The 26,265-nt window shown below is 52.6% G+C and overlaps 1 protein-coding gene across 6 annotated transcripts in view; it reads left to right on the top strand.

Annotated features, from left to right (window-relative positions):
- Positions 1–5,043: 5,043 nt before the first annotated feature.
- The window catches only part of DOK2 (docking protein 2), a 54,260-nt gene continuing 33,038 nt past the window's right edge, over positions 5,044–26,265 (top strand). The window contains exons 1-6 of one of the 6 annotated variants that reach the window (XR_008660532.2): positions 5,611–6,050; positions 7,114–7,395; positions 7,636–7,723; positions 8,765–8,949; positions 9,776–10,551; positions 11,343–11,536. Coding sequence is in view for 4 of the 6 variants with exons in the window: in XM_055295559.2 (XP_055151534.2) it covers positions 5,988–6,050; positions 7,114–7,395; positions 7,636–7,723; positions 8,765–8,949; positions 9,776–10,396 (1,239 nt within the window). In the remaining 2 variants the exon portion in view is untranslated. Of the gene's footprint in view, positions 6,051–7,113; positions 7,396–7,635; positions 7,724–8,044; positions 8,237–8,764; positions 8,950–9,775; positions 10,835–11,342; positions 11,537–26,265 lie in introns of those variants that run through there. The other 5 variants (XM_055295559.2, XR_010114125.1, XM_063611424.1 and 2 more) reach the window with 5 other exon arrangements.

The raw sequence follows: 26,265 nt of genomic DNA, 5'->3' as shown, positions 1-26,265 counted from the left end.
GGGGGCTCGTCGCGCTACGCTCGTGGCGTAGCGCCGCTCAGCTGCGCAGGCCCCGGCGGCCCGGGCCGTGGTTGGAGAATGCGCAGCACCGCTGGGACGGCGTAAAGGCGCGGGCAACGTCAGCGGCCCGGAGACGCCGGATGGGAGGAAGGAGCGGGCCGGGGGAGCGGGAAGGAGGGGCGGCTGGGGGAACAAAGCTTTGTTTACATGGTTTTTAAAGGGACCGCGCTCGCTCCGGCGGGCGGGCGCTGGAGTGGGAGTTGGCGCTGACTTCTGCTCGTCTGCGTGGTGAGGGCTCCTGGATGGGGGCCGAGATGTGTCGCCGCCCCGGGACCCCTGCACCCAGTGGCTTCCTCTCTTCCCAACCGTCTTCCCCCTTGACTCGCCCCTGGACGTCTCCCACCCCCACCCCACCGTGCAGCTACGGTGACCCCCACACCCCACCTAGGCTGCCTGCGAGATTCCTTACTTTCCAATGCCCTCTTCTCAACGGGGGCCGATTCTGTGCTTGGGTCTGTCTAGCTTTCTGGACCAGGGCCATCGCTCTCTGGTCTGGATTTCACCAGCAACCCTGGTGGTTGATCTCGTGTTTTTCATTTCTGTCCTTTCGTCCTTGATAAACATTCATGGAAATAACCACCGAATGGTGGTGATGATCAAAACATACGAAGGCACAGTTCTGGCTTCCCAAAGACATTGTCATCGTTGCCAGTACTCTAGACTGCCTCCCGAGAGGGTCAGATGCTGGAGGAGGCAGCGGGACTGGTGGTTAGGACCCCTAGGCTCGGTCTTGTGGAGGTATGGGTGGGAAAGCCATCTCTCTGGCTTAGATAAGGTCAGCCCCTGCATGCTGAGGCCAACTCCGGTCTTCCTCACTAGGAATTATCCGTTAGATAATGCCGGTTCCTGTTTTCCATTGGATTCCACTGTGGCTTCCTTTTAAGGCCCCCAGATTAGATCATAGCTGGATTCTGAGAGCATTGATTGTTTGAAGTTTGTATTTACAGGGGGCTACCATCATATGCAAATGATGGCGGTAGTGAATTACACACCCTTGGTGGATGTAGTGGACCGGTGCTCAGCGTTCATTTCGACTTCCGTCCTCCTGGTCGGTTTTCCTGGTTTGCAGAGGTAGGGCACCTGGAAACTACATTACCCAAACTTCCTTGCAGCTAGGGTTCTGTATGCAAATTAGGCTCTGCCAATTAGGCTGACTCAGAGAAGATTTAAGAGGCAGAAGATTTAAGTGGCAGAGCTTTTGACTGTTAACTTCTAGCAAGCATAGACCTTTTGAGATGTTGGGTTTTTGTTTTTCCCCAAAACCTCCCAGCGTCCAATCATTAGCTCCAAGAGTATAAAGAGGCAGGGTGGTGGGGTCAGGGGTTTTCTGAACCTGGCATCGGGCAATGAAATAGTCTCAGAGTCACAATTGCAGTGGAAATTCTTTGGATTCCCTACTGCACTGAATAAAGGTAACAGTTTCACAGTGGGCCAGGCCCAAATTTCTGTACACCCTCCCTTCCCCCACCCCCACCCCCACCCCCGCACCCCAACCTCCCCGTGTTTCTCCCTGTGTCTTCCCTTTCTCAGTAAATGGTACCACCATTCATCCAGTTGCTCCTAATAAACACTCAGGAGTTGATTCTTCAAGCCTTATCAGTCCCCAACATGCAAGTCACCTGCAAGTCCTGTTGAATCTATATCTAATATATACCCAATATGACCACTTATCCATGCATCTCCACTGTTAACACCTTGGTCCAAGCCACCATTACATTTCTCCTGTGCTCTGGTAATAGATTCCTAATTAGTTTCCCTGCTTCCTGTCTTGCCCCTTGATAACCCATTTTCCATATAGCTGGCTGCAGAACATTATTTTATTTACTTATTTTTTTTTGAGACAGAGTCTTGCTCTGTCACCCAGGCTGGAGTGCAATGGTGCCATCTCTGCTCACTGCAACCTCCTCCTCCCTGGTTCAAGCGATTCTCCTGCCTCAGCCTCCCAAGTAGCTGAGATTACATGCGCCCACCACCATACCTGACTAATTTTTGGATTTTTAGTAGAGACAGTGTTTCACCGTGTTGGCCAAGCTAGTCTGGAACTGCTGACCTCAGGTTATCCGCTCACCTCTGCCTCCCAAAATGCTGGGATTACAGGCATGAGCCACTGCACCTGGCCAGAACATTCCTTTAAAATCATAATTCAGATAATTTACACTGCTACTTAAAATCCTTAACTGGCCTCATGTTGCATTTAGAATTCGAATCTTTGCTGTGGCTCAAGAGGTCGTATGAGCTGACCTCACTCTACCATGACCCCTCTGGCTCAATGCTCTGTGGTCATTCTGGCCTTGCAGTTCTGCAAAGCCAGGGTCTCCTGCCTCAGGGCCTTTGTACTTGCAGTAACTTCTGCCTGGATTGGTTTCCCTTCAGATCTTGAAATGGCTGGCTCACTCTCCTCATGGACTATTCAGTTCACTTGTCACCTCCTCAGAGAGGCTTTTTTCACCACCCTCTTGAAAGTTGTCCCCTGTGCCTATCACTATCACAGCATTGATCACTGTCCAAAACTACATATTATTACTCTTTCATTATCAGTCCCTCCAACTAGAAGCAGACATAGTATAAACAAGGATTCTGTCTATGTTGTATCCCTAGTACCTCTGCACAGAGTAGATGCTCAATAAATAATTGTTGAGGCCGGGCATGGTGGCTCACGCCTTTAATCCCAGCACTTTGGGAGGCTGAGGGGGGTGGATCACTTGAGGTCAGGAATTTGAAAGCAGCCTGGCCAACATGGTGAAACCCTGTCTCTACTAAAAATAAAAAAAATTAGCCAGGCATGGTGGTGCGTGCCTGTAATCCCAGCTACTCAGGAGGCTGAGGCAGGAGAATGGCTGGAACCCAGGAGGTGGAGGTTGCAGTGAGCCGAGATCGTGCCACTGCATTCCAGCCTGGACAACCAAGTAAGATTCCATCTCAAAAAATAAATAAAAATAAATTTAAAAAACTGTTGAATGTATTAACTTCTTTACGTCTTATTCTAGGGTGCATGTGGGTGTCATATGAAGACATAAAGCATTCTAAATATTATGTCACTGTTAGGTAACATGTTATGTTATGTTATAGGCCCTTCCTCAGCGGGTTTCTAGAACTGGGTTCTCTCTTTCCTTAGTACTGAGAAAAGTGATAGACTTAATGGAGAAAGGGTGGGGGGCTACAAATAAAGCTCAAGAGACTGGCATTGTCACCCTCCCACACCCCACAGTCAGGGACCACTGGGGGTGGAAGGGGCAGGGATGGGATCCTTCAGAATACACCCTCACTAATTCTTTCGTTCAGTCCTTCACCTGTCTCAGGTCCACGTCAGTTCTCTGCCTATCCTATAGGTACTTACCTGTTGTGTGCCCAGAGCTACCCCTTAGCTAGCTTCCCTAGCTGCACATCATTTGAGAGATACCTAATCCCCAAGCCTGCCCAAGGAGTTAGACACAGTCTCCTCTGCTCCTTCCTTTGTTGCCCCAAAGACAAGTTCCCAGCCCTCTTATGTTAGGATTGGGTTGCTAATCACTGCAGCAGAATAGTAACGAAAAGTTCTTGGAGCTGTGGTTCCTGACTCCTGCTGAGAGAAACCATTGTAAAGGACAGGATCCCAGTGGCTTAGAACGAGCCACAGGTGGGGTTTGGAGTGCCTCTTCCTTTCCCATAAAAACAAAGAGAAGCCAAGAGGCACCCTCAACTCTTTTACAATGCTTTTTCTACACATCATTGGTGCCTGCAGACCATAAGGGCCTCTCATTCTCTGTGCTTCTGCTGTGTCTTGGAGCAATGTCTCTGGGCTCCTGTTTACAGGGTTTCCCCATGGCTAGGCAGAAGGTACTGGGGTTAGTGCTTCTACATCAGGGTCGCCACAGATCCTGCTAGGGACAGTTGAAGGGGCCTAGAAGGACTGTAAGGGTGTTGCTCTTGGTATATACTCTGCCGCCCTATCTTCTGCAGACAGCGGCTACCGGAGAACTCCAGCTTCCATAAGCAAGGGATGACAAGGGAGTGTCTGGATTGCCTGGGGTTCAGGCCTCCGGGTTTAAACAACTTTCAAGTAATCTGGTAAACTCGGGTGCCCCCCTGTGGTTCTGAGTGGAACGTGTCCATTTTGCCTTCAGGGAAGGCAATCGGTAGCAGGGGACATCCTCTGTCACCTTGCTACTCAGTGTGGTTTGGCCCACCCACCACCGGCAGCACCTCAGAGCTCATTCCAGACCTACTTTATTGGAATCTACTTTGAACAAGATCTACATGTTACAGTTTGGAAAGCACTGCTCTGGCAGCCCCCAAGATGGCCATAAAGCCCTCCTCTTCTCACTCCCTGCGCCAAAGACCATGCAGCTCCCAGGCAGAGTTGACTCTCCTTAGGGACTAAAGAGGAAGATTAGGTCACATCCCATTTCCATACCCCTAACCACTTCCCAAGGTGTGCTTTTCCCAAAACAGTGTGCTTGGTTCTCCCTTGAGCTTTGGATCAACCTCTTCAAACCCAGGCATCACGGCTGAGGGCAGTGAGTTTGAAGTGACTCATCCCTGTCCTCACAGAGCTCATGACGTTCACTTTTTTCAAGCTGATTTGGTCCAGTCCATGGCATGTACAGCAGAAGGCCTGAGCTGTGCACGGTGCTGCTCGCTCCTTGCCAGGGTAACTGAACCCCTGTTGTAGAGGAAATGGGCCTGTTTATATAAGCACCTGTTATGGGATTAACCCCAAGAGTGTTGGTCTGAGTCTCAGTTTTTTCCAATCCCTCTGCACCGTGCCTCCATACAGATTGCTTCTCTAAACCATCTGGCTTTAAGTTAAACTTCTCTGAGCAGCTTGGATTTCCCCACAGCAATGGATCTTTTTGCATGGATCTGGATTCCATTTAGGGGCCCTGCAAAATGTTGAATTAAAGATCAGGAGCCCTGGTCTCTACTTCTTCCTCTGCCCCCAACTATCTCTGTGACCTCAGGCAAGTTGCAAATAAGTGTGTTCACACCTGCCCTGCCTTTGTCAAAGGATAGTGTGGCTGATGAAAAGTGTGTGCCTAGAAGCTTTGCAAGCTACGAAGCACTTTCGGTAACTATGAAGCATTTTCAAAATGTATATGAAAGTGATTGCTATTGAAACTTAAGATAATTTGCAGATGAAACCTAAGCATCTTTCTAATGCTCAGGAATGCTTGCAAGAAGGCAAAAATCCAACAGTTAAGATGTACTTGGGGAGTCAGTCCCTTTTCCAGAGGGGATGATCATGTTTCTAGAATCTTTACAGGGTTGGTGTGAGTGTGTGTTGTTGGCAGGCAGGGAGTGCTTGCATGTAAACGGTTGCCTCTGTGTGTGTGTGTGTGTGAAACTGGCATCTGGTTAGGCCCACATGAGCTGTCTTATGTGTCTGTCTGTGCAATGCCGTGTGTGTCGTTCAGCTGTTAAGAGTTGAGAGGCCTGGGTTCTGGTTTGGTGGCCTTGAATAAATCCCTCAGACTTTTGAAGCCTGTTTCCTTATTTGTAACTTAGTGGTTTGTCCCTTCTAACTTGAGTACAGCTTGAGGTGGGGCCCTTCACTACTGATTTCACTGTCTAGTTTGGTTTCTGGGTCTTTGTTCCAGCGGGCCAGCCACTCTTTGCTGGTGCCTCCCTGTACCAACTTCTGTACCTGAATTATTGCTCACTGAAGAGCTGGCATTTAGCTTTTTGGAAATTGTTTCTAACTCACTGGAAATGCAGGAAGCGTGAGTATAAAACTCACTCAGAAAAAAAAAAAAGAAAAAAGAACACACACTCAGAAGAAACCACAGGGCTTATCGGCCTGTCGTCATCGAGCAGACTAGAATAGTGTAGAAAACCCTAGGCAGAGAGGAAATGAACTTCAGAGAAGGGGAACACACGGCTGAGAAGAGAGAGGCAAGGGCAGGAGTGAAGGAGAGAGCTGAAGCCTGGGGCTCCGAGATGGTCAGAGGATGGGAGACGGGGCCGTGAAACAAGGCTTCTTGTATCTTCAGCAGCAGCAGACGTTTGGAAAGGTAGGAGTGAGGCTGGGCTGGGGTTGGGCAGGGGGCCTGGGAGGCTGCTAGAATTCCTGGGGTGGAGAGGGAGTTTCATATTCAAAACCCTTATAGGTCTGACTGTGCACCCACCAAGTTAGACCCAGAGCTCAACTTTGGGAGGGCTCTTTTCCTACCCGACGCTGTCTCCTGAACCAGGCCTCAACCAGGTCCCAAACTGTGCTCCTTACTGAGGGCTATTTGCCCTGGGTGGGGGTAGGGGGATGTGCTGGCTTCATCTCTTGCCTCTTTTGCTCTCTTGCTCTGTGTTGACTTCTTTTCACCGGACACCTTGGAAGGGAATGGAAGGGGCAGCTGGAGGGACAGTTTAGGATGACAGTAGAGGTTCCTTCCCCACCCCAGTGGGGTGCATGTGGCTGGTGTTCAGCTTGGGCTGGGGCCTCTGGGGGCCTGGACCCCAGCCAGCTGTCCATCCTCTTTCTCCTTCCCTGGCCTCCTTGAACCAGGAAGTCCTCGTCCCCCAACCAACACTGGGGGGCACACCTGTCTCTCTCTCATGGCCCAACCTATCAAGCAGTGAGGCAGCAAGGTTCAGGAGGGTGGAGAGAAGTTCTCCTTCAGGATTTCGTACAGAAGGAGAATGAGGTCTCCAGCCCGGGTCACACGCCGCCCTCCTCACTCCCTCCTCTGGGCCTCGGCCACTGCCCCGCTTTCTTCCCCAGACCGGAGTCCGCTGCGGTGGGCCTGTTTGGCTTTCTTGCAGCCTGCTTTGGGCTCATCCCGGTGTTGCTTTCTGCCTGGGCAGTCTCTGTTCTTGCTCGTGGGCCTCTTTCTCGGGGCTGGCGGCTGATCTCCGATTTTCTAATTCCTGCGGTCACTGTCCTCTTCTCTGCCTCCCTGGGTCTCCTGTGATCTTCACCTCTCTCCCCATCTCCAAGTGGCTGCCCCAGTCCCCCTCCCACGGTTACTCTTCTCCCCTTGGCTCACGATCTCCCCGTCTCTGGGTGGCTCCCTCCCGCCCCTGCCTCCCACGCCTCCCACGCCTCCCACGCCTCCCACGCCTCCCACGCCTCTGGCACAGAAATGGCGCCGCTTTGGCGCCTCACTGTATGGAGGGTCGGACTGCGCCTTGGCCCGGCTGGAGCTGCAGGAGGGCCCGGAGAAGCCTCGTCGGAGTGAGGCTGCCCGGAAAGTCATCCGCCTCAGTGACTGCCTGCGGGTGGCCGAGGCCGGCGGAGATGCCAGCAGCCCCCGGGACACCAGTGCCTTCTTCCTGGAGACCAAGGAGCGCCTGTATCTGCTGGCGGCCCCTGCAGCGGAGCGTGGCGACTGGGTGCAGGCCATCTGCCTCCTGGCCTTCCCCGTGAGTTGCCCGGGGTGCGGAAAGGGCAAGGGGGCGTGCAGGCCGAGGGTGTTAGATGCTTCCTGTGGGCAAGTGTTACAGGTGTCAAGGTTAGAGTGATGGGGTGCTTCCTCAATGGAGTTGGACCCGAACCCAGTGTGCAAACAGAGCCAGCAGGTTGAGGTGGCCTGAAAGAAGGCCTGGGCCAGAGCGGGGCCTGGGGATCCGGGAAGGTGGTGAAACGTGGCGCCTCCTCCCTAGGGGCAGAGGAAGGAGCTCTCGGGGCCAGAGGAAAAGCAGAGCCGGCCCTGCATGGAGGAAAATGAATTGTACAGCAGCACAGTCACAGGTGAGGGGGCGGGGGCTGCCCTGCTCTCCCCTGGGGACTCTCCCCAGGGTGAGGTGGAGAGGAGGTGTGGGCTGGCTAGCTGCTGGCCCCGAGTCTTCCTGCCTTGTGGTTATCCCCAGCCTGGGCCAGCCCCCTTATCAGCCTCTCCTTCTCGCTTCCGGGTGCAGCCCAACGTAGGGGAGCCTGCCCTGCTTTGAGTCTCTCCCTCGGTTCGCCTCATCTTACCTAGGGCCTGCTGGTGGGAGAGGGGACGGCTGGAGGCCCAGGTGAGGGTGCTGCTTTTTTCTATTTTTGAGACGGAGTTTTGCTCTTGTCGCCCAGGCTGGAGTGCAATGGCACAATCTCGGCTCACTGCAACCTCTGCTTCCCCGGTTCAAGCGATTCTCCTGCCTCAGCCTCCTGAGCAGCTGGGATTACAGGCGTCCGCCACCACGCCTGGCTAATTTTTTGTATTTTTAGTAGAGACCGGGTTTCACCATGTTGACCAGGCTGGTCTCAAACTCCTGACATCAGGTGATCCATCTGCCTCAGCCTCCCAAACTGTTGGGATTACAGGCATGAGCCACCGCGCCGGGCCCCAGGTGCTGCTTTTGAGGAGCTGGTGGAGGGAGGAGAAGCTCTCATCTGCCTTCCATCTAAGCCTCACCCCCAGGGCCCCGGCAGTGGGAGGGCAGGGCCAAGGCTTCACCTGCAGCTGTGACCGTAGGGACTGGGGTGGTGGCTAGTTTGGGGTAAGAGATGGGGTGGGGAAGACAAGACTGTGGCTCTGGTGACAGGGGCAGGAAGGATGTGGGCATGAGGTTGGGGTGGATGTGGGTAGGGGCGTGATGTCTACTAGGGTAGGGGGTGGAGGTACCTGGCCTTTTGGGGAGTATGACCTGGCACAGAGCAGCTCAGCCTCCAAGACCCAGGCAGGGGGCCATGAGTGTGTGGATAATACTCTTTCTAGAAAAGTTCTGGTACACTCATTTAGAACTGGGCAGTGGTGAGGCAGGCCAGCTGTTTCCCATTAACTGCCTTTGCCTTCTCTCTTCTCCCCAGTTGGCCCCCACAAGGAATTTGCTGTGACCATGAGACCTACAGAAGCCAGTGAGAGGTGCCACCTGCGGGGATCCTATACCCTCCGGGCTGGGGAGAGTGCCCTGGAGCTGTGGGGTGGGCCTGAGCCAGGGACCCAGCTGTACGACTGGCCCTACAGGTTTCTGCGGCGCTTTGGGCGGGACAAGGTGAGTGGGAAGCTGCATCAGGGCAGGTTGAGAGAAAGGATAAGCTACAAACAAAGAGGGGTGATCCGGGAGAGGCAGAGGAGGCCATCCAAAGTGGAGAGGATGGCGGGAGGAGGAGGTGGGAGGAAGCAAAGGCAGAGATAAAGGCCTGCAGAAGAGAAGCAGCGAGGGGATGGGAGAGACCAGGAGAGGGAGATGGAGTGAAGCAAAGAAGAGGAGAGTGACAAGATGGCAGAAGTGGAGTAGAAGGAAGGAGAACGAGAAGAGGTAGAGAGACTGTGGAGGGGTGAACAGCATCTGAACTAGCCCCATCCTTGAAAGGGTGGCAGTGAGCAGGAAGGGCCTGGAGAGGGGAGAGGAGAGAGCCAAGTCTCTGCTTGTAGGGGAAAGCACAGAGGGCAGAGGAGGCTCCAGCAATTCCCATGAAGGGAAGCTGGAGGTCCCAGGGCTTGGGTTAGGGACAGGGTTTAAGAAAGCATCCCTAGCCGGGCTCGGTGGCTCACGCCTGTAATACCAGCACTTTGGGAGGCTGAGGCAGGTGGATCATGAGGTCAAGGATCGAGACCATCCTGGCCAACATGGTGAAACCCTGTCTCTACAAAAAATACAAAAATTAGCTGGGCGTGGTGGCATGCACCTGTAGTACCAGCTACTCAGGAGGCTGAGGCAGGAGAATCGCTTGAACCCGGGAGGCGGAAGTTGCAGTGAGCTGAGATCATGCCACTGCACTCCAGCCTGGAGACACAGTGAGACTCTGTCTCAAGGAAAAAAAAAAAGCATCCCTGCCCTGTGGCCTGACCAATAACCTCCTTTCTCCCTGGCCCAGGTAACCTTTTCCTTTGAGGCAGGCCGTCGCTGCGTCTCTGGAGAGGGCAACTTTGAGTTTGAAACCCGGCAAGGCAATGAGATCTTCTTGGCCCTGGAAGAGGCCATCTCTGCCCAGAAGAATGCTGCACCCCCTACACCCCAACCCCAGCCAGCCACAATCCCCGCCTCGCTGCCCCGTCCTGAGAGCCCCTATTCCCGGCCCCATGACTCACTGCCACCGCCTTCACCCACCACACCGGTGCCTGCTCCACGGCCTCGGGGCCCAGAAGGGGAGTATGCCGTGCCCTTCGATGCAGTGGCCCGTTCCTTGGGGAAGAACTTCAGGGGCATCTTGCCAGTCCCTCCTCAGCTCCTGGCCGACCCTCTGTACGACAGCATTGAGGAGCACCTGCCCCCTCGACCTGACCACATATACGATGAGCCCGAGGGAGTGGCTGCTCTGTCCCTCTATGACAGTCCGCAGGAGCCCCGGGGTGAGGCATGGAGGAGGCAGGCGACAGCTGACAGGGACCCCGGTGGCCTCCAGCATGTCCACCCAGCCAGGCAGGATTTCTCTGCCTCTGGCTGGCAGCCAGGAACTGAGTATGACAATGTTGTACTTAAGAAAGGCCCGAAGTGACAGAGGCAGCAGAGGGATGGTCCACCGCCCCCTGGCTTCTGCTGGTGACTTCTCCTGGCCACTGCATCAGAAGAACCTCCTCTGCCCCTTCTGGAGCCCAAGGCCTGGCCTGCCTTCGTTGGGGCTGATAAATTGCCTCTCCCAGGGCCTGCTTGGTGAGTCACCATCCCAAAGCAGGAAGGGTGCCCTGGAGAGAACCACCCTCCTCCTACTCTTTTTCCACTTCCTCCTCTTTATTTCCCCAGCTGAGGGGGAACCTGGGGCCTTTAGGGCAGAGGACAAAAGGATGTCAGCAATTGCTTGGGCTGCTTGGCTATGCAAGCCTCTTGCCTGCTGATGGCCACTTCAGGGACAGCCTGGGCCCAGGCACCCAAGTGGATGGCGGCAGCTTCCTGCACCTTTCAGATTTCTTGGTGGCATTAAAGCATTTTTGGAACATTTTTGTGTGGCATGAATGCTGTGGGAGTGAAGGCTCCAACTGACCACCCTTGATCCCATCCTCTCCCAGCTGCAAGATGCCCCTGGGGCCTAGGCTGGGCCCCAAGCATCTGCTCACAGAGGCCTGTAGAAGTCAGGGTGCCCTGGGAATAGTGTTCAAGCATGTCTCCCTTTTGCTGGGATAAGGTCAATGTCAGAAAAATGGTGGGGGAAGCACAGGGGAGTGGGGGAGAGCCAAACTGCAAGGAAGGAAATAATTGGATTGATGGAGCCTCTTATGCACCAGGAGTGGGAGTCACCAGCTGTATGGTCCTGGGCCCTTTCCCTTCCCTGAGTTTTGTGCAAATCTTTGTAAAATGAGGAGGTTGCCCCATGTGGGCAAGGAGGAGCCATCCAGCTCTGTGATTCCCATTGGCTCTGGGTTCCTAGGCCCCCAAACACCATTTCCCCACAGGTCAGCCTGTGTCCTTTTGCTTGCTCCTCTTATCAAAACCTGCTTTCCTGGCAGGGTGTGTCCATGGACTTCAGCTATCAACCCAGTCCGCCGACAGCATGGGCACTGTTTGTGGGAGGCTGTAGGCTGCCTGGCCTCTGAGAGACACACTGCCCAGAAGGGGATGAGATGAGACAAGGCACAGGTGTCTGTCACAGAGCGGGTGTGAGTGCCACAAGGGACCAGACAGGGCCATGAGTGCCAGAGAGGTAACTATTTGTTGGGAGCACAAGAAAGGCTTCATATCAAAGGTACCATTTAAGGTGGGCGTTTACGGGTGGGAAGGAGTTCCATGGAGATTAAGGGGGTGTGAAGGAGCATCTTGGATGGGAATGGGAGTGTGGGTGAAACCACGGGGAGGTATGGATGTGTTGCTTTCAGGACGGAGTTCTAGGCTCAGAGTGCAGGGAAGGTGACACAATCTAGTTGGGAAGGCAGATTCTGACTGTATTAAGGGGAATTTGTACCTAATTAGAGGGAAAGGTGGAACTATTAAAGGCTTTTGAACAGGGAGTCCCATAAAAGCTGAGCTTTAGGGCAATAACCCAATAGCCCTGTGGAAGATGGACTTGGAGTGGGAGGGGGTAGGTTGGGGCTGAATTGAAAAGGGGAAATTCTACCAGGCACGGTGGCTTACACCTGCAATCTCAGCACTTTTGGAGGCCGAGGAGGGTGGATCACGAGGTCAGGAGTTCAAGACCAGCCTGGCCAAGATGGTGAAACCCCATCTCTACTAAAAATACAAAAATTAGCTGGGCATGGTGGTGGGCACATGTAATCCCAGCTACTTGGGAGGCTGAGGCAGGAGGATTGCTTGCAGTGAGCTCAGATTGCGCCACTGCACTCTAGCCTGGGCAACAGAGCAGGACTCCGTCTCAAAAAAAAAAAAAAAAAAAAAAGAAAAGAAAAAAGGGGAAATTCATCTGGGCACCATGGCTCACACCTGTGATCCCAGCGACTTGGGAGGCCAAAGTGGGAGGATCACTTGAGCCCAGGAATTCGAAACCAACCTGGGCAACATAGTGATGAGACCCCATCTCCATAAAAACAAACAAACCAACAAACAAACTTAGCCAGGTGTGGTGGTGCACACTTGTAGTCCCAGCTACTTGGGAGGCTGAGGCTGGAGAATCATTTAGCTTCTGCAACAGAGCAAGACCCTGGCTCAAGAAAAGTGGGAAAGGGAGAAATTCAGAGAGGACTGGATTCAAAAGATGGTATAGAGCTAGCACCTGTGGAGCTTGGACTCATAGTGGATGTGGAACACAGAGAAAGAGCGTTTCTAGAGAGACTCGGGTTTTTTTTTTTTTTTCCTCCTGAGATAGAATCTTACTCTGTCACCTACGCTGGACTGTAGTGGTGTGATCTCGGCTCACTGAAATCTCAGCCTCCTGGGTTCAGCGATTCTCCCACCTCAGCCTCCCGAGTAGCTGGGACTGCAGGCATGCACCACCACACCCGGCTAATTTTTTGTATTTTTAGTAGAGATGGGGTTCCACCATGTTGGCCAGGCTGGTCTCAAACTCCTGACCTTGGGTAATCTGCCCACCTCAGCCTCCCAAAATGCTGGGATTACAGGTGTGAGCCACCATGCTGGGCTAATTTTTGTATTTTTTTTTAGTAGAGACGGGATTTCACCATGTTGGCCAGGCTGGTCTCAAACTCCTGACCTCAAGTGATCTGCCCACCTCGCCTCCCAAAGTGCTGGGATTACAGGCGTGAGCCACCGTGCCCGGCCTGAGACTCAGGATTTGAGAAAAAGATGAACTTAGTTTCTGATGCGTTGAGATGGAGATGGCTAGTATTGATCCGGCAAGACGAGTCCTGAAGCTGGATAGAAGAGCTAGCGCTTAGGAGGGAGAGGGGCATAGACATACACATGGACGTTGGCCTCCCAGATGTGCTGTGACCTCTGTGTCTGCTCTCACTGTGGCCTTTTCCCTTGTTGAAGGAACTTGAGCAATGGATCAGCTTCCTGGAGAGAGCCAGTGAGGGGCCTTCCTGTCTGTGTGGAAGGTGCCCCCTGGCACCCTCCCTTCCCAGCCTCAGGATCACTAAAGGCTGGAAGGCCCCACTTTCAAAGATTTTACTCTTCCCCCTCTTCAGGCCAGCAGTGGGAGTTGGGGCTTCTCTCTGGCAAGGTAGCCATGTTCCTGATTTCCTAAGGTGGCATTTGAAGTGGCTGTCCTGGCTAAGCCCGGCAGGGGGCGTTGTTAGCCTGTGAAAAAGGCCACTGGGGGCTTCACCACCACCAGGCTTGGGGGCTTGGCCCTGAAGGAAGGCATTTACTACCCGAAGGGCTTGGGGATAATTTGAGGAATCTGCATGTCAGAGCTTGTCCCTTCAGAGCCTCAGAATCCCACTCCCAGATGTGTGGACCCTGCCTTCAAGAAGTTTGGGGTCCTAAGCTGGACATTGCCCTTTCGTCCCCTCTCGTCACCTTCCAGATCTAGGGACTTGGGTTCTTCCATTCTAATGCTCTCTGTGCCATGCAAGGGGAAGTGGTTGATTGGGGCCCTTGGGAAAGGTGGGGTGAGGGCTGGAGGGACAGGGGAAGTAGCTTTTGGGGAAGTTGGGAGGGGTAATGAAAGTCCTTAAGACAGTTGTTGAAAAAATCCTGATCATGGCATCAGGGTCGCTCTCAGAAGATTTGATCCAAGGGGTGCGCCACCCTCCAGAGAATGGTGTCAGTGCCACTACAGCCAGCCTCAGCTGCACCATGGTCATCTGCAATGTGTACCTTTCTTCATTCAACAAATGCCATGGGCCAGGCACGGTGGCTCACGCCTGTAATTTCAGCACTTTGGGAGGCCGAGGTGGGAGGATTGCTTGAGCCCAGGAGTTTGAGACCAGTCTGGACAACATAGGGAAACTCTATCTCTACAGAAAAATTAAAAATTAGCTGAGTATGGTGGTGCTTGTTTGTAGCCCCAGCTACTCGGGAGGCTGAGGTGGGAGGATTGTTCGAGCCCAGGAGGTTGAGGCTGTGGTGGGCTGTGATTGAGCCACACTGCACAGCAGCCTGGGGGACAGAGTGAGACCCTGTCTCAGAAACAAAAACAACAAAAAAGCAAATGCCATGGAGCATCTGTCACGGACCAGCCCCGCCTAGGAGCTGGGGAGCAGCACAGACCCATCCCACCCTCGAGGGGCCTACAGTATAGAGTGGGCAGGCAGATGTTCACTGAACACAGGAATGAAGGAGCTTGCTTGAGGAATCACCCTCCTCAAACAGACATGCGGTGGTGAGGGCCTCCTTGGAGGATTCTTTTCTTTCTTTCCCTTTCTTTCTTTCTTTCTTTCTTTCTTTCTTTCTTTCTTTCTTTTTCTTTCTTTCTTCTTTCTTTCTTTCTTTCTTTCTTTCTTTCTTTCTTTCTTTCTCTTTCTTTCTTTCTCTTTCTTCCTTCCTTCCTTCTTTCTTTTCTTCTTTCTTTTTTTTTTTTTGAGATGGAGTTTCTCTCTTGTAGCCCAAGCTGGAGTACAACAGCAAGATCTCGGCTCACTGCAACCTCCACTTCCCGGGTCCAAGCAATTCTCCTGCCTCTGCGGATTATAGGCACCCGCCACCACACCTGGCTAATTTTTTGTATTTTTAGTAGAGATGGGGTTTCACCATGTTGGCCAGGCTGGGCTTGAACTCCTGACCTCAGGTGATCCACCTGCCTCGGCCTCCCAAAGTGCTGGGATTACAGGTGTGAGCCACCACGCCGGGCCTCCTTGGAGGGTTTCTATGCCACCAGGATGCCCAGGGACAAATTCATATGTAAGGAAACAGCTGCCCTCAAAGGGGATAGGGCATGTCACAGCAACTGATTGATCCACCCAGAAGGGCCTCTTGAAGGCTCCAAGGTCCGAAGTCAGACAGCTGTTGACACCATGAGGTTTGCTGCGACCAGGATTCTTATAAACTGGTTTCATTTGCTAGTTATTATGCAGAGGTGACATCGGGGCAGGTAAGGATGGCTGCATGACTGGCATCTAGCATAGAGATGTGCGCACGCAGCACACAACATCATTTTTCCCGTTCCTTTTCTTCTCTGCTTCTCTTGCCTCCCCTTGGATTTTCTTTTTCCAAAGCATAGAAGTGTGTATGTGTGTATGTGTGTGTGTGTGTGTGTTGGCCTGTGGTCCATGGTGTAAACCTGTGACAGTGGGGGTGGCCAGGCTGCCCCCTACTCCCCACCTCGTTAGTTCTCCCCCTCCCCACTCCCCACTTCCCACCTCGTTAGTTCTCCCCCTGGAGCTTCAGAATCTACAAAGGCCCAGCTCCTTGGCTCTCTCTGCTCCTGCAGGCTGCTCCCTGAAGACTCCACTCAAGTTGTTGCTGTCACTGCCTTTCAGCCGTGATGCTAACCAGCTTCCTGCCTCCTGCCTCATGGGTGCTGACTCAATTAGCCAAGGTGCCCATAGCCTGCAAGGGCCATTTATAAAACCAACTGGGGTGGCTGGAGACCTCAGACAGGACAGGGCTGGGAAGTAAGTGCGGGAGGTCGGTGAGCTGTGAGGAGGAGGGAGAGGAGCCAGAGGAGCTGGGAGGAGGTATCTGATCTGATTAGGCCTCAAGCTGGCTTCCCCATGGCAGGAGGCTGTTCATCATTGCTCTGCTCCCATCTTCAGCTCCCAGGAAGATCCAGTGCCAGTCAGCCTGGAGCAGAACCCATCAATCTCCAGGCTCTGGCTAGGCCTGCTTGTCTCCTTGCCTCCCTGCAACCTCTGGAACCCTCTGCCTTTTCTTTCTTTCTTTCTTTCTTTCTTTCTTTCTTTCTTTCTTTCTTTCTTTCTTTCCTTTCTTTCTTTCTTTCTTTCTTTCTTTCTTTCTTTTTTCTTTTCTTTCTTTCTTTCCCTTTCTTTCTTTCTTTCTTTCTTTCTTTCTTTCTTTCTTTCTTTCTTTCTTTCTTTCTTTCTTTCCTTTCTTTTTGATGGAGTTTTGCTCTTGTCGGCCAGGCTGGAGTGCAATGGCATGATTTTGGCTCACCGCAACCTCTGCCTCCTGGATTCAAGTGATTCTCCTGCCTCAGCCTCCCGAGTAGCTGGGATTATGGGCATGCACCACCACGCTCAGCTAATTTTGTATTTTTGGTGGAGATGGGTTTTCACCATGTTGGTCAGGCTGGTCTCGAACTCCTGACCTCAGGTGATCCACCCATCTCGGCCTTCCAAAGTGCTGGGATTACAGGTGTGAGCCATCACGCCTGGCCTGCTTTTTATTTTTTTGAGGCAGGGTCTCACTTTGTCTCCCAGGCTGGAGTACAGTGGCGTGATCTCGGCTTACTGCAACCTTGACCTCCTGGGCTCAGGTGATCCTCCTACCTCAGCCTTCCAAGTAGCTGGGGCTACAGGACAGACCTGCCAACCATACTCAGCTATGCACCACACCCAGCTAATTTTTTGTATTTTTTTTGTAGAGATGGAGTTTTTCCATGTTGCCCAGGCTGGTCTCAAACTCCTGAGCTCAAGCCATTCACCAGCTTCAGCCTCCCAAAATGCTGGGATTACAGGCATGAGGCACCATACCTGGTCAGAACCCTCTTCTTGACTAGCTCCTGGATCCCTGGGCCAGAGATGGCTGGTCGGGGGCGGAGTAGGGGAACAGACTGGGGAGCACAGGGTTCTGACAGACTTGTGAGGGAGATGGGGTCCCAGTGCTCCGCTAAGTAATTCAGGGACCTGCATCCAGGGCGGGGTTGGCCTTGTGCATCCAGGTGTTTGATCGGGGAGGGGTGGGTGGGGTGGAGTGAGAGGTGTGCCAGAGGGGGCACCAGCATTTAGGATGATAAGAATGTTCTTGAGTTTATACGGCACTTTCTGTTTCCAAACTGCTTTGGGGGCAGTTGAGTGTGGACTGTTAAGCACACAGACCATAGCCTGACTATCTGGGTCCAAATTCTGCTTCTGCAACTTGCTAGCTGTGTCTCTGGGCAGCTGCATCTGTTTCTACATGTGAAAAATGGAGATGATGATAATATGTGTCTCGGAGGCTTGTGGTGAGGATGAAATTGAGTGAATAAATGCCCAGCTCGGAGAAGAGTGCCTGCCACACACAGAGATCTGGGATTATCCATGGTCTCATTTCACCTTCAACAGCTCTGCCAGGTGGGCAAGGCAAGACATCCCTGTCTTACCAGCAAGGCAATGGAGGCATAGAGGAGCAGAGACCTCCTTGTCTTCGGAGGGTGAACTGAGGCTTTGCGGGTAGAAGGACTTGGTTTGGAAGGAGCTAGGCTTTTGATAGGAAAGCACAAAAGCGGAAGAGTATTTCAGGAGAGCTGAAGAGAGCAGCATGAATGGCCTTTCCGCTGCTGGACAGGGGGGATTTAGCGGGGGCGAATTTGCGTACCAGGGCAGAGCAATGGTCGCGTGGCCTATTATGCCCAGGAATGGGAGAGCTGGGAAGGGAAGATGCTTCGTAGACTAGAAGACCTTTGGCTTCAGGCAAGGCTGGAGAACAGGCAGCCACAGCGGGGGCTTTCCTCCTTTCATCTGAGCTGCCACATCCACGCACGGCGCAGCAGGCGGCTCATCGGGGTGCAGAGGCAGGTTCCTTGCTGGGCAGAAGCACCTGGTTCATTTGGCAGGGCTCACCAACTGATGTGATCAATACAGACCCCTGGGGCCGCTGCCCTGCAGCCAGCCAGAGGAGCTCTGGGAACAGTAACCGTTCTGAGAGGAGGAAGCTGGGGACAAGGTGGGCAGAAAGGAGCCAAGAGAACATTCAGAAGGAGTTTGCCATCTCTCCTACTAGACTGCAAATGTTCAAAGGGCAGGGTTCATACTTTACCCGGTCCATTGTTCTATCCCTGACACTTAACACAATGCCTGGCGCGAGGTAGGTACAAATAACTGTTTCTTGATTGGAAAAATAAACGAAGCCCACTTTGCCTTTGAGGAACACAGGTAATCTCTAGTGTGTAATGAGCTGTGGTGCTCTGGAGGACTCTCTCTCCATAAACACACCCCCTACAGATGCCAAGAATCCCACCATTTACATTTTGAGTACAGCGCCTTCCCTCTCCTAGCAGGCTTCTTTTGAAATGCAGATGCCGTGGGGTGAGGCATCACGAGTGAATGAGGTCTCCAGGGCCCCCAGAGGGTGAGAATGGTCTTGAGCAGGACCTGCAGTTGGGGGCTGCTTGATGCTGCATCTCTGATGCACTCTCAGAACCTGGCAACCAGGCTTGCAGATGGAGGCACAGACAGGACATGGGCACTTTGCCCACCTCTCTCCCTGTTCCTATGTCCTCACCTCGGCCCCCGTCCTGCACTGGCTGGGGCCTTCTGGAAGCCCCAGGGGCTGAGAAACTCCTCATCATGGAGATTTCAAGGAGCATAATGTCTGATCCAGAAAGGTCCTAATAGCACTTCAGCCTGAGGCCTTATTTTCGTACTTATGGAAACTGAGGCCAAGTTAATTTTTAAATCCCTCTCAGGTGTTTTACATTTTATGAGAATTTGTTTATGGTTGTGCTTCAGGGAAAGGACTCAATCACCAAAGTCAAGGCTTCCTGCATTCACAGGGAGATGTTATTTTTTTTTCCTTTGTTTTTGTTTTTGTTTTTGTTTTTGAGACAGTCTCACTCTGTTGCCCAGAATGGAATGAGGTGATACAATCTGGGCTCACTGCAATCTCCGCCTCTGGGTTCAAGCAATTCTCGCGCCTTAGCACCCCCGGGTAGCTGGGATTACAGGCATGCACCACCACACCCAGCTAATTTTTGTGTTTTTAGTGGAGACAGGGTTTCACCATGTTGCCCAGGCTGGTCTTGAACCCCTGACCTCAGGTGATCCACCCGCCTCGGCCTCCCAAAGTGCTGGGATTACAGGTGTGAGCCACCATGCCCAGCCAATGGGAGATAGTTTTTGACCTTTTATGCGAATGAGGGAGAGCAAAAGGGAAGGAGATTACTGATTCCCTGTTCTACCTTCCTGCAAGGGCTACTATCACTGAGCAAGGGTTTCTTTCCGTCCCTAAGGCCATCACTGCATGGCTCTGAACAAATTCACTGGGGAATGAGTGAGGGGCCCAGGTTAATTATAGGCAGCTGAGGCTGAGCTGCTCTTTTCCTGCTGGTTACCTCCCTGCCCATGGTGGAAGGAAAGTTCTGCGGACTTATTCTCTTTCCATCCTCCTCTGATGACTACTCCCCCTATGTTATCATTGACCTTGATCCCTGAGGGGTAGCTTTCCCCAGCAGGCAACTTCAGAGTAAGGTGCAGCCGCCAACTCTGGGCCCTAATTCCTGCTTCCACCTACAAATAAGAACCATTTGGCCCATAAGTACGCACAAGGCCATACAGGCTCAGGGCTGATGGGATGAAGAAGTGAACTGGGATGGGTCTGGTTGAAGGGGAAGGAGTGGACACACGAAAGAACAACCAGAGACAGGGTCTGGGAAAGGAACCAGAGGTTCCATGGTGATGAAGGGTCATCTAGGAATGGCTCGAGGGAGGGCAGCTGGGACAAGATGATCCTGCTGGGTCACAGGGCAAGGAGAAGCCTCAAGAGGTTGCTGGAGTAGTTACTGAAGCCAGGTTCCAACCCTGCCAAGCTGCCTGCAAGATTGATTTGTCTGGCTGGGCGCAATGGCTCATGCCTGTAATCCCAGCACTTTCGGAGGCCAAGGTGGTCAGATCACCTGAGGTCAGAGAGTTCAAGACCAGCCGGGCCAAGACAGTGAAACCCCCGTCTCTACAAAAAATACAAATTAGCTGGGCATGGTGGCGCATGCCTGTGATACCAGCTACTCTGGAGGCTGAGGCTGGAGAATCGCTTAAGCCTGGGTGGTGGAGGTTGTAGTGAGCCGAGATCCTGCCATTGCACTTCAGCCTGGGTGACAAGAGCAAAACTCTGTCTCAAAAAAATAAAAAAATTGGTTTGTCTGAACCTGGGGATTATGGCTGAGAAGCAATAAGAAAAAATTTGGTTTTCTCAAAGACTGTTGGCTGAAAGAGAATGGGAACTTGGCTAGCTCTGGGGTAGGAGGTGGGGATGGAGGAGGGGTTGAGGGCTCACAGAAGCATGGCCAGCCAGGGTGGACTGGACACAGAGCACTCAGTAGGCTTTTGTGGGCAGGCCTGGCAGCCTGGAGATGAGCCTTGCGGGAAGTAAGGACTGGTGCCCAGAGCCAGACATTCGGCCTCAGGGCCACTTGGGCCAAATTGACCAGCCACACCCGGCAAACCCAGCCTGAACCTACAGCAGATACTGGGCCAGCTCTCTGCAGCGCATTCGGATCTTCAGTTATTATCAGACCGTCCAGACAGCCAATCTTTGTTCTCTTGGTCCTGACTTCTGGCTTGGCTGGCCCAGCACAGGGCCCTGTTCCCCAGCAGACAAAATAGAGCTGCTTCCTAAAAAAAAGAAAGTCACCTTTGACCTTTGACTTTTTTTTTTTTTTTTTTTTTTAGATGGAGTCTTGCTCTGTCACCCAAGGCTGGAGTGCAGTGGTGCGATCTCACTCACTTCTCTGCAACCTCCACCTCCCAGGTTCAGTCCCAGATTCTCCTGCCTCAGCCTCCCAAGTAGGTGGGATTACAGGTGCCTGCCACTATGCCTGGCTAATTTTTGTATTTTTAGGAGAGATGGGGTTTCACCATGTTGGCCAGGCTGGTCTTTGACTTCTTTGATGGGGAAGGCAAGTGAGGCCAGCAGTAGGGCAGAGGGCACTGTGCTTGGACATTGTGGCTTGTTCATCAACCCATAACCTCTGTATGTCCATGACAATGGATACTAGACAGGGAACTAAATTAGGACCTCTAATCCCAGGTCTGCCACTAACTGGCCATGGGCCGTCCAGCAAGTCTTTTCCCTCTCTGGGCCTTATTCTTCCATCTGCAGAATGATAGGCCTGGATCAGGAGACCTTCAAAATTCCCATTAATGCTATGTAGTCTTTTGTTTGGGGGAAATTGTCAGGATAGCAAGTCAGCAGGAATGTCTTTGCCAAGAGGGAATGAGGAAAATATAGGTTCAAAGTCTTAACTGAAACCTTGTGGGTCTCTCTTCTGGGATTCAGCTATGTCCAGAGCAATGGTTGGGTGGGTGCAGTAGCATGAGGGGCAGTGGAGCTCCCTGGGACAGAACTTACCCTAAAGCAAGGAGATAGCACTGCAGGTTCTCTGTGCAAGCTTATGCAGCTTGAGCAATGAGGAAATTTAGGAGACACCATTTATAATGAGGGCTTAGGCAAGCATGAGAAACTTGACCAAGGCAAAAGAGCAAGCTGTCAGGTAGATGAGGTGCTTTGAGGATGGTATAGTGTCTACCGGCACGAGTCCAGGTGGCACCATTAGACCACAGTGGAGTCACCTCTGGGCATCTATCTCTAGGACTTATCTCTCAACACGCCCCTTTCACTTAGAGTTCTTAAGGACTTTGGGCACGCACTGCACATTTTTGGGCATTCATCTAGTTGAGGTTGAAACAGAGCAGGGAATGGGACAATTTCGTCACTTTGCTACAGGGTGCCAAGCACTGTCAGCCTCAGGAGTTTGGGAGTTGGTGGTGCCCAGTGAACACCCAGTGAAGTGTAGAAGCAGTGGTGTCAGTGGAGATGGCACCAGTGCCAGAAGACACAGAGCCAGCCCCTGGGGACAGCCACAAATACCTGGGAGGCACTTTTCATGGACTAGGTTCCTTCATTAGCAGGCACCTGCAAGTGGCTGTAAAATCCAGCTTCACTCTTCCTGGGAAGCTGGTCTTAGAGCCATCTCCCAGTTCAGCTGCCTCTTCTCCCTCCCGTCCTTGCTTGGCTGTGTCTCACCTGGGCTGGGTCCCAGCCGGGCTCACCTCCTTCAGCTACCAGAAACGTCTATCTCCAAGCATGAATCATCCTGACCTGAGCTCTGCCGGCTTCATGTAGCTTTCTTCCTTGTCTCTCCTCTCAGCCATTGGCTGGTCCTCTTTCTTTTTTTTTTTTTTTTTTGAGTCTTGCTCTGTCGCCCAGATTGGAGTGCAGTGGCACGATCTTGGCTCACTGCAACCTCTGCCTCCTGGCTTTAAGTGATTCTTCTGTCTCAGCCTCCCGAGTACCTTTGATTACAGGTGTGTGCCACCGCACCCAGATAATTTTTGTATTTTTAGTAGAGACGGGTTTCACCATGTTGGCCAGGCTGATCTCAAACTGCTGACCTCAAGTGATCCGCCCACCTCGGCCTCCCAAAGTGCTGGATTACAGGCGTGAGCCACCGTGCCCGTCCTCTCTTTGTTCCTTTTACAAAGGGAGTCATGGACACAGAGGTCTCCCTTACAGGAGGAAGTGAGAAAGCAGCTTCTGTTTCTGGAAACCACAGTTAGCTGCAGAGACTGCTTTGTTATAGCATGTCACATTGTCCCAAATACTGGGCATGGGGACCTCATGGGGGTGCAGTGGTCTTGACCCCTCCTGGGGCACAGGACTTCTTAGGATCCAGAACACTCCACGTTTTCCTTTGTTCCTTTCCAGAAAGGCATGGATGTCCTTTGTGTTCTGCAGATGAGGAAACTGAGCTCGCAGAAACTGGATGACTGGCTCCAGGCTGCCGGGGCTCCTAAGTGGCTAAGCTGGGACTTGGCCAAGCCCTTCCCAGCATGCCAGGCTGCCTGCTGGCCATGCTGCTTGTTACGGTCCCTAGGGGAGATTCCTTCCTTTGTGACATGAAGACTTCCAAGGGATGGTGGCAAGAGAACTAACTCCAGGGACTCTTCCCTGACAGCTGTGCTACGTTAGGCAAGTCACCTCACTGCTCTGAGCTGAGGTCTCTCGTCTGTCACATAGGTTTAGAAACACGGGGTAGACCTTATGGGATTGTCACATGGCTTAAAAGAAGATCGTGGGATGAGAGTGGAAGTCGTGTACCTCTATTGAATCGTAAGTCTTGATCATCCTTCAGAGTCCTGCATGGCAAGCAAATGTCTACATTTTCCTCAGCTCATGTCTCAGGGGTCATCGGAGTTTCCACGAGGCATCAGAATGAGAACAATGAGTATAGGACACAAGACAGGCCCACTGAGGGAACCAGGTCTAGAGACCCTTAGATCCACGTGCTGTGAGCTCAGCCAGCTCCCTCTAGGGCTTGCCAGAAGCTGCACAAACAGCCAGAACCAAGCGCAAAGGTCTCAGGGCAGAGGGAGGCTTTGGTACCTGTGGGCAGCTGATATGACACCTGAGGGTTGGGCCCTGGCTCCTTTAAGAGGCTGCGCCTGCCAGCCCCTCATGTGATTCAGGCAGGTGGACAGATGATGGATGGTCCGAGGAGGAGGGGGTTGGAGCCGGAAGAAGAATGGGATGAAGAACTGACCAGTCGGCAAAATCTCCAGCAGATCAATGGAGACCATCTGGGTGGAGAGGCTGCACTTAGGGGCCGGGCAGGGAGCGCAGGGTCTCCCTGGAGCCTGTTATATGCTGCCCTGCCCCCAACAGAAGAAAGCAATTCCAGCTGGAGTCTCACCCTGACTCTAGGGCAGCCCAGAAACCCTCCTTGCCGACCCTACCCCAGGCGAGGCTCTAAGACCCTGGGAGAGCTTGATGTGCTGGCAGTTGAAGGTGTGCCCCAGCAACACTGAGCAGGTGGGGTTGGGAGGGTGTACTCCCATTGCAATGTCTGGATACAGTCACATCTGAATGTCCCCTGGCTTGTCATTGCTGGTGTCCGTGGGCACCCTGAGGTCTCTGCTGGCTTGGGTCTTCAGGGTTTCCTTCTGCCCCCAGGAGATGAGGCTCAGAGGGAGGTCCAGGAGCATCAGCTCCAGGAGGTCCGGACCCGGGAGCAGCATCTGTTCAGATTGTCCTCTCCCCTGTGGCTGGGCATGGTGGCTCACACCTGTAATCCCGGCACTTTGGGAGGCCTAGGTGGGTGCATCGCTTGAGGCCAGGAGTTCGAGACCAGCCTGGCCAACATGGTGAAACCCTGTCTCTACTAAAAATACAAAAATTACCCGGGCGTGGTGGTGCGTGTCTGTAATCCAGCTACTCAGGAGGCTGAGGCATGAGAATCACTTGAACCCGGGAGGCGGAGGTTGCAATGAGCCAAGATTGCGCCACTATACTCCAGCCTGGGTGACAGAGCAAGACTCTGTCCACAAAACAAAAAAAAGATTGCGCGTGGTGGCTCACACCTGTAATCCCAGCACTTTGGGAGGTTGAGATGGGCAGATCACAAGGTCAGGAGATCGAGACCATCCTGGCTAACATGGTGAAACCCTGTCTCTACTAAACATACAAAAAATCAGCTGGGTGTGGTGGCGCTTGCCTGTATTCTCACTTACTCTGGAGGCTGAGGCAGGAGAATCGCTTGAACCCTGGAAGCGGAGGTTGCAGTGAGCCGAGATCACACCACTGCACTCCAGCCTCAGTGACAGAGCGAGATTCCGCCTCAAAAAAAAAAAAAGATGTTCTCTCCCCTGCTTCCCATTCAGAGAATGCCTTCCTCCTGTTCAGAACACACCCAAGTGGGGACAGGATTGGCTGAGCAGGCTGGGGTCCCCCATGGAAAAGCCCCACCACCGCTTTGCACATGGGATCTTCCTAAGTAGAGGGGCAATCTGACCGCTGAAATCTCCATTGTGCTCCCCTTCCCCAGCCTAGCCCCTCCACATAAAGACTTATTTTATCTTTGTCTCAAAAGCCAAGTGGAGCTGCTGGGCCTGGACTTGGAGCTCTGGGAAGCATGGCTTTCTAGAGCAGGGGTTCCCAACTAGTGCCAGGGGTGACCCAGTCCTCAGCTCCCAGAGGCCTCCTGGCATTTCATAGAGGCGTTACTAGGCCCATGGGTTCAGTACCCTCTGCTTTCAGAGGTCCCCCAGGCTAGCCTCTTGATTGGCTCCCTCAAAGCAGCCTGCATCCTGGCCAGACCAGAGCTGACGAGGGCTATGTGGGTAGGAGATGGTGACCTGCGCCATGGGATGTTCCTTTGCCTGGGGCCCAACCCACATGCTTTGCATGAACTAGATGCTCGGTAAGGATGACTTCATCGATCAACCCCTGATGGCCTTCACTCTGTAGAGTCCCCTGCTTCATCCTTAATCATTCCATCCTTTGCTATGGGGTCTGATACCCAGAGTGTCAGTATGCTGGCTCTTCCAGGCAGGCACCTGAGATTCCAGGCCTAGTAACGCCTCCATGAAATGCCAGGAGGCCTTTGGGAGCTGAGGACTGGGCCACCCCTGGCACTAGTTGGGAACCCCTGCTCTAGAAAGCCATGCTTCCCAGAGCTCCAAGTCCAGGCCCAGCAACTCCACTTGGCTTTTGGGACAAAGATAAAATAAGTCCTTATGTGGAGGGGCTAGGCTGGGGAAGGGAAGCGTGATGGAGATTTCAGTGGTCAGGACAGCCGATACATCTTCCCCAGGAATCAGGGAGAGCTGAACTGGGCTGAGGGGTGCGGCTGGTGGCTGTGTTATGTAGGGGCCTGACACCTATGTGCTGATCTGCTTTGAGGCACTCTAAGCAGGGTGGGAGAGGGTTCCCCAAATGCCTCCCCATATAATTCACCCATTACAGCTTTAGTCTGTTGGCTCGTGAAAGATTTTACCATTTCCAAAATCTTCCCTTGTAAAATGCAAATGCCTCTATAAAGTGGTCATGCCTTAAGTTCATTATCAGCCAACAACTCAATTTTTATCATTTGAGCAGAAAATAGGTGATAGCCAGAAATTTGATCTGGATAGAAGAATCAATGTGTGTGTGTGTGCATGTGTGTGTGTGCGTGTTTGTGTGCGCACGCGTATGTGTGTGTGTGTTTTTGGGTTGAGGGCAACAGATGTAGTTTTTCATTCATTCAACTGATATTGATCAAGCGCTAATGAAACACTAAATGGTGTTCTTGTTTCTGGGGATAGAGAATGAAAAAAAGAACAGAAACCTTTGCCCTTGTGGAATTTACCTTCTTTTGAGGGAGGAGGGCACTAAACAAAAAACAAGTAAAATTTATGATATGTCAGATGGCAGTAAATGCTATGGAGA

Source organism: Symphalangus syndactylus, chromosome 10, assembly GCF_028878055.3.
Source record: "Symphalangus syndactylus isolate Jambi chromosome 10, NHGRI_mSymSyn1-v2.1_pri, whole genome shotgun sequence".
Lineage (NCBI taxonomy): Eukaryota > Metazoa > Chordata > Mammalia > Primates > Hylobatidae > Symphalangus > Symphalangus syndactylus.
The sequence above is the reverse complement of the archived record's forward strand: the minus strand, read 5'-3'. Positions and strand labels throughout refer to the sequence as shown.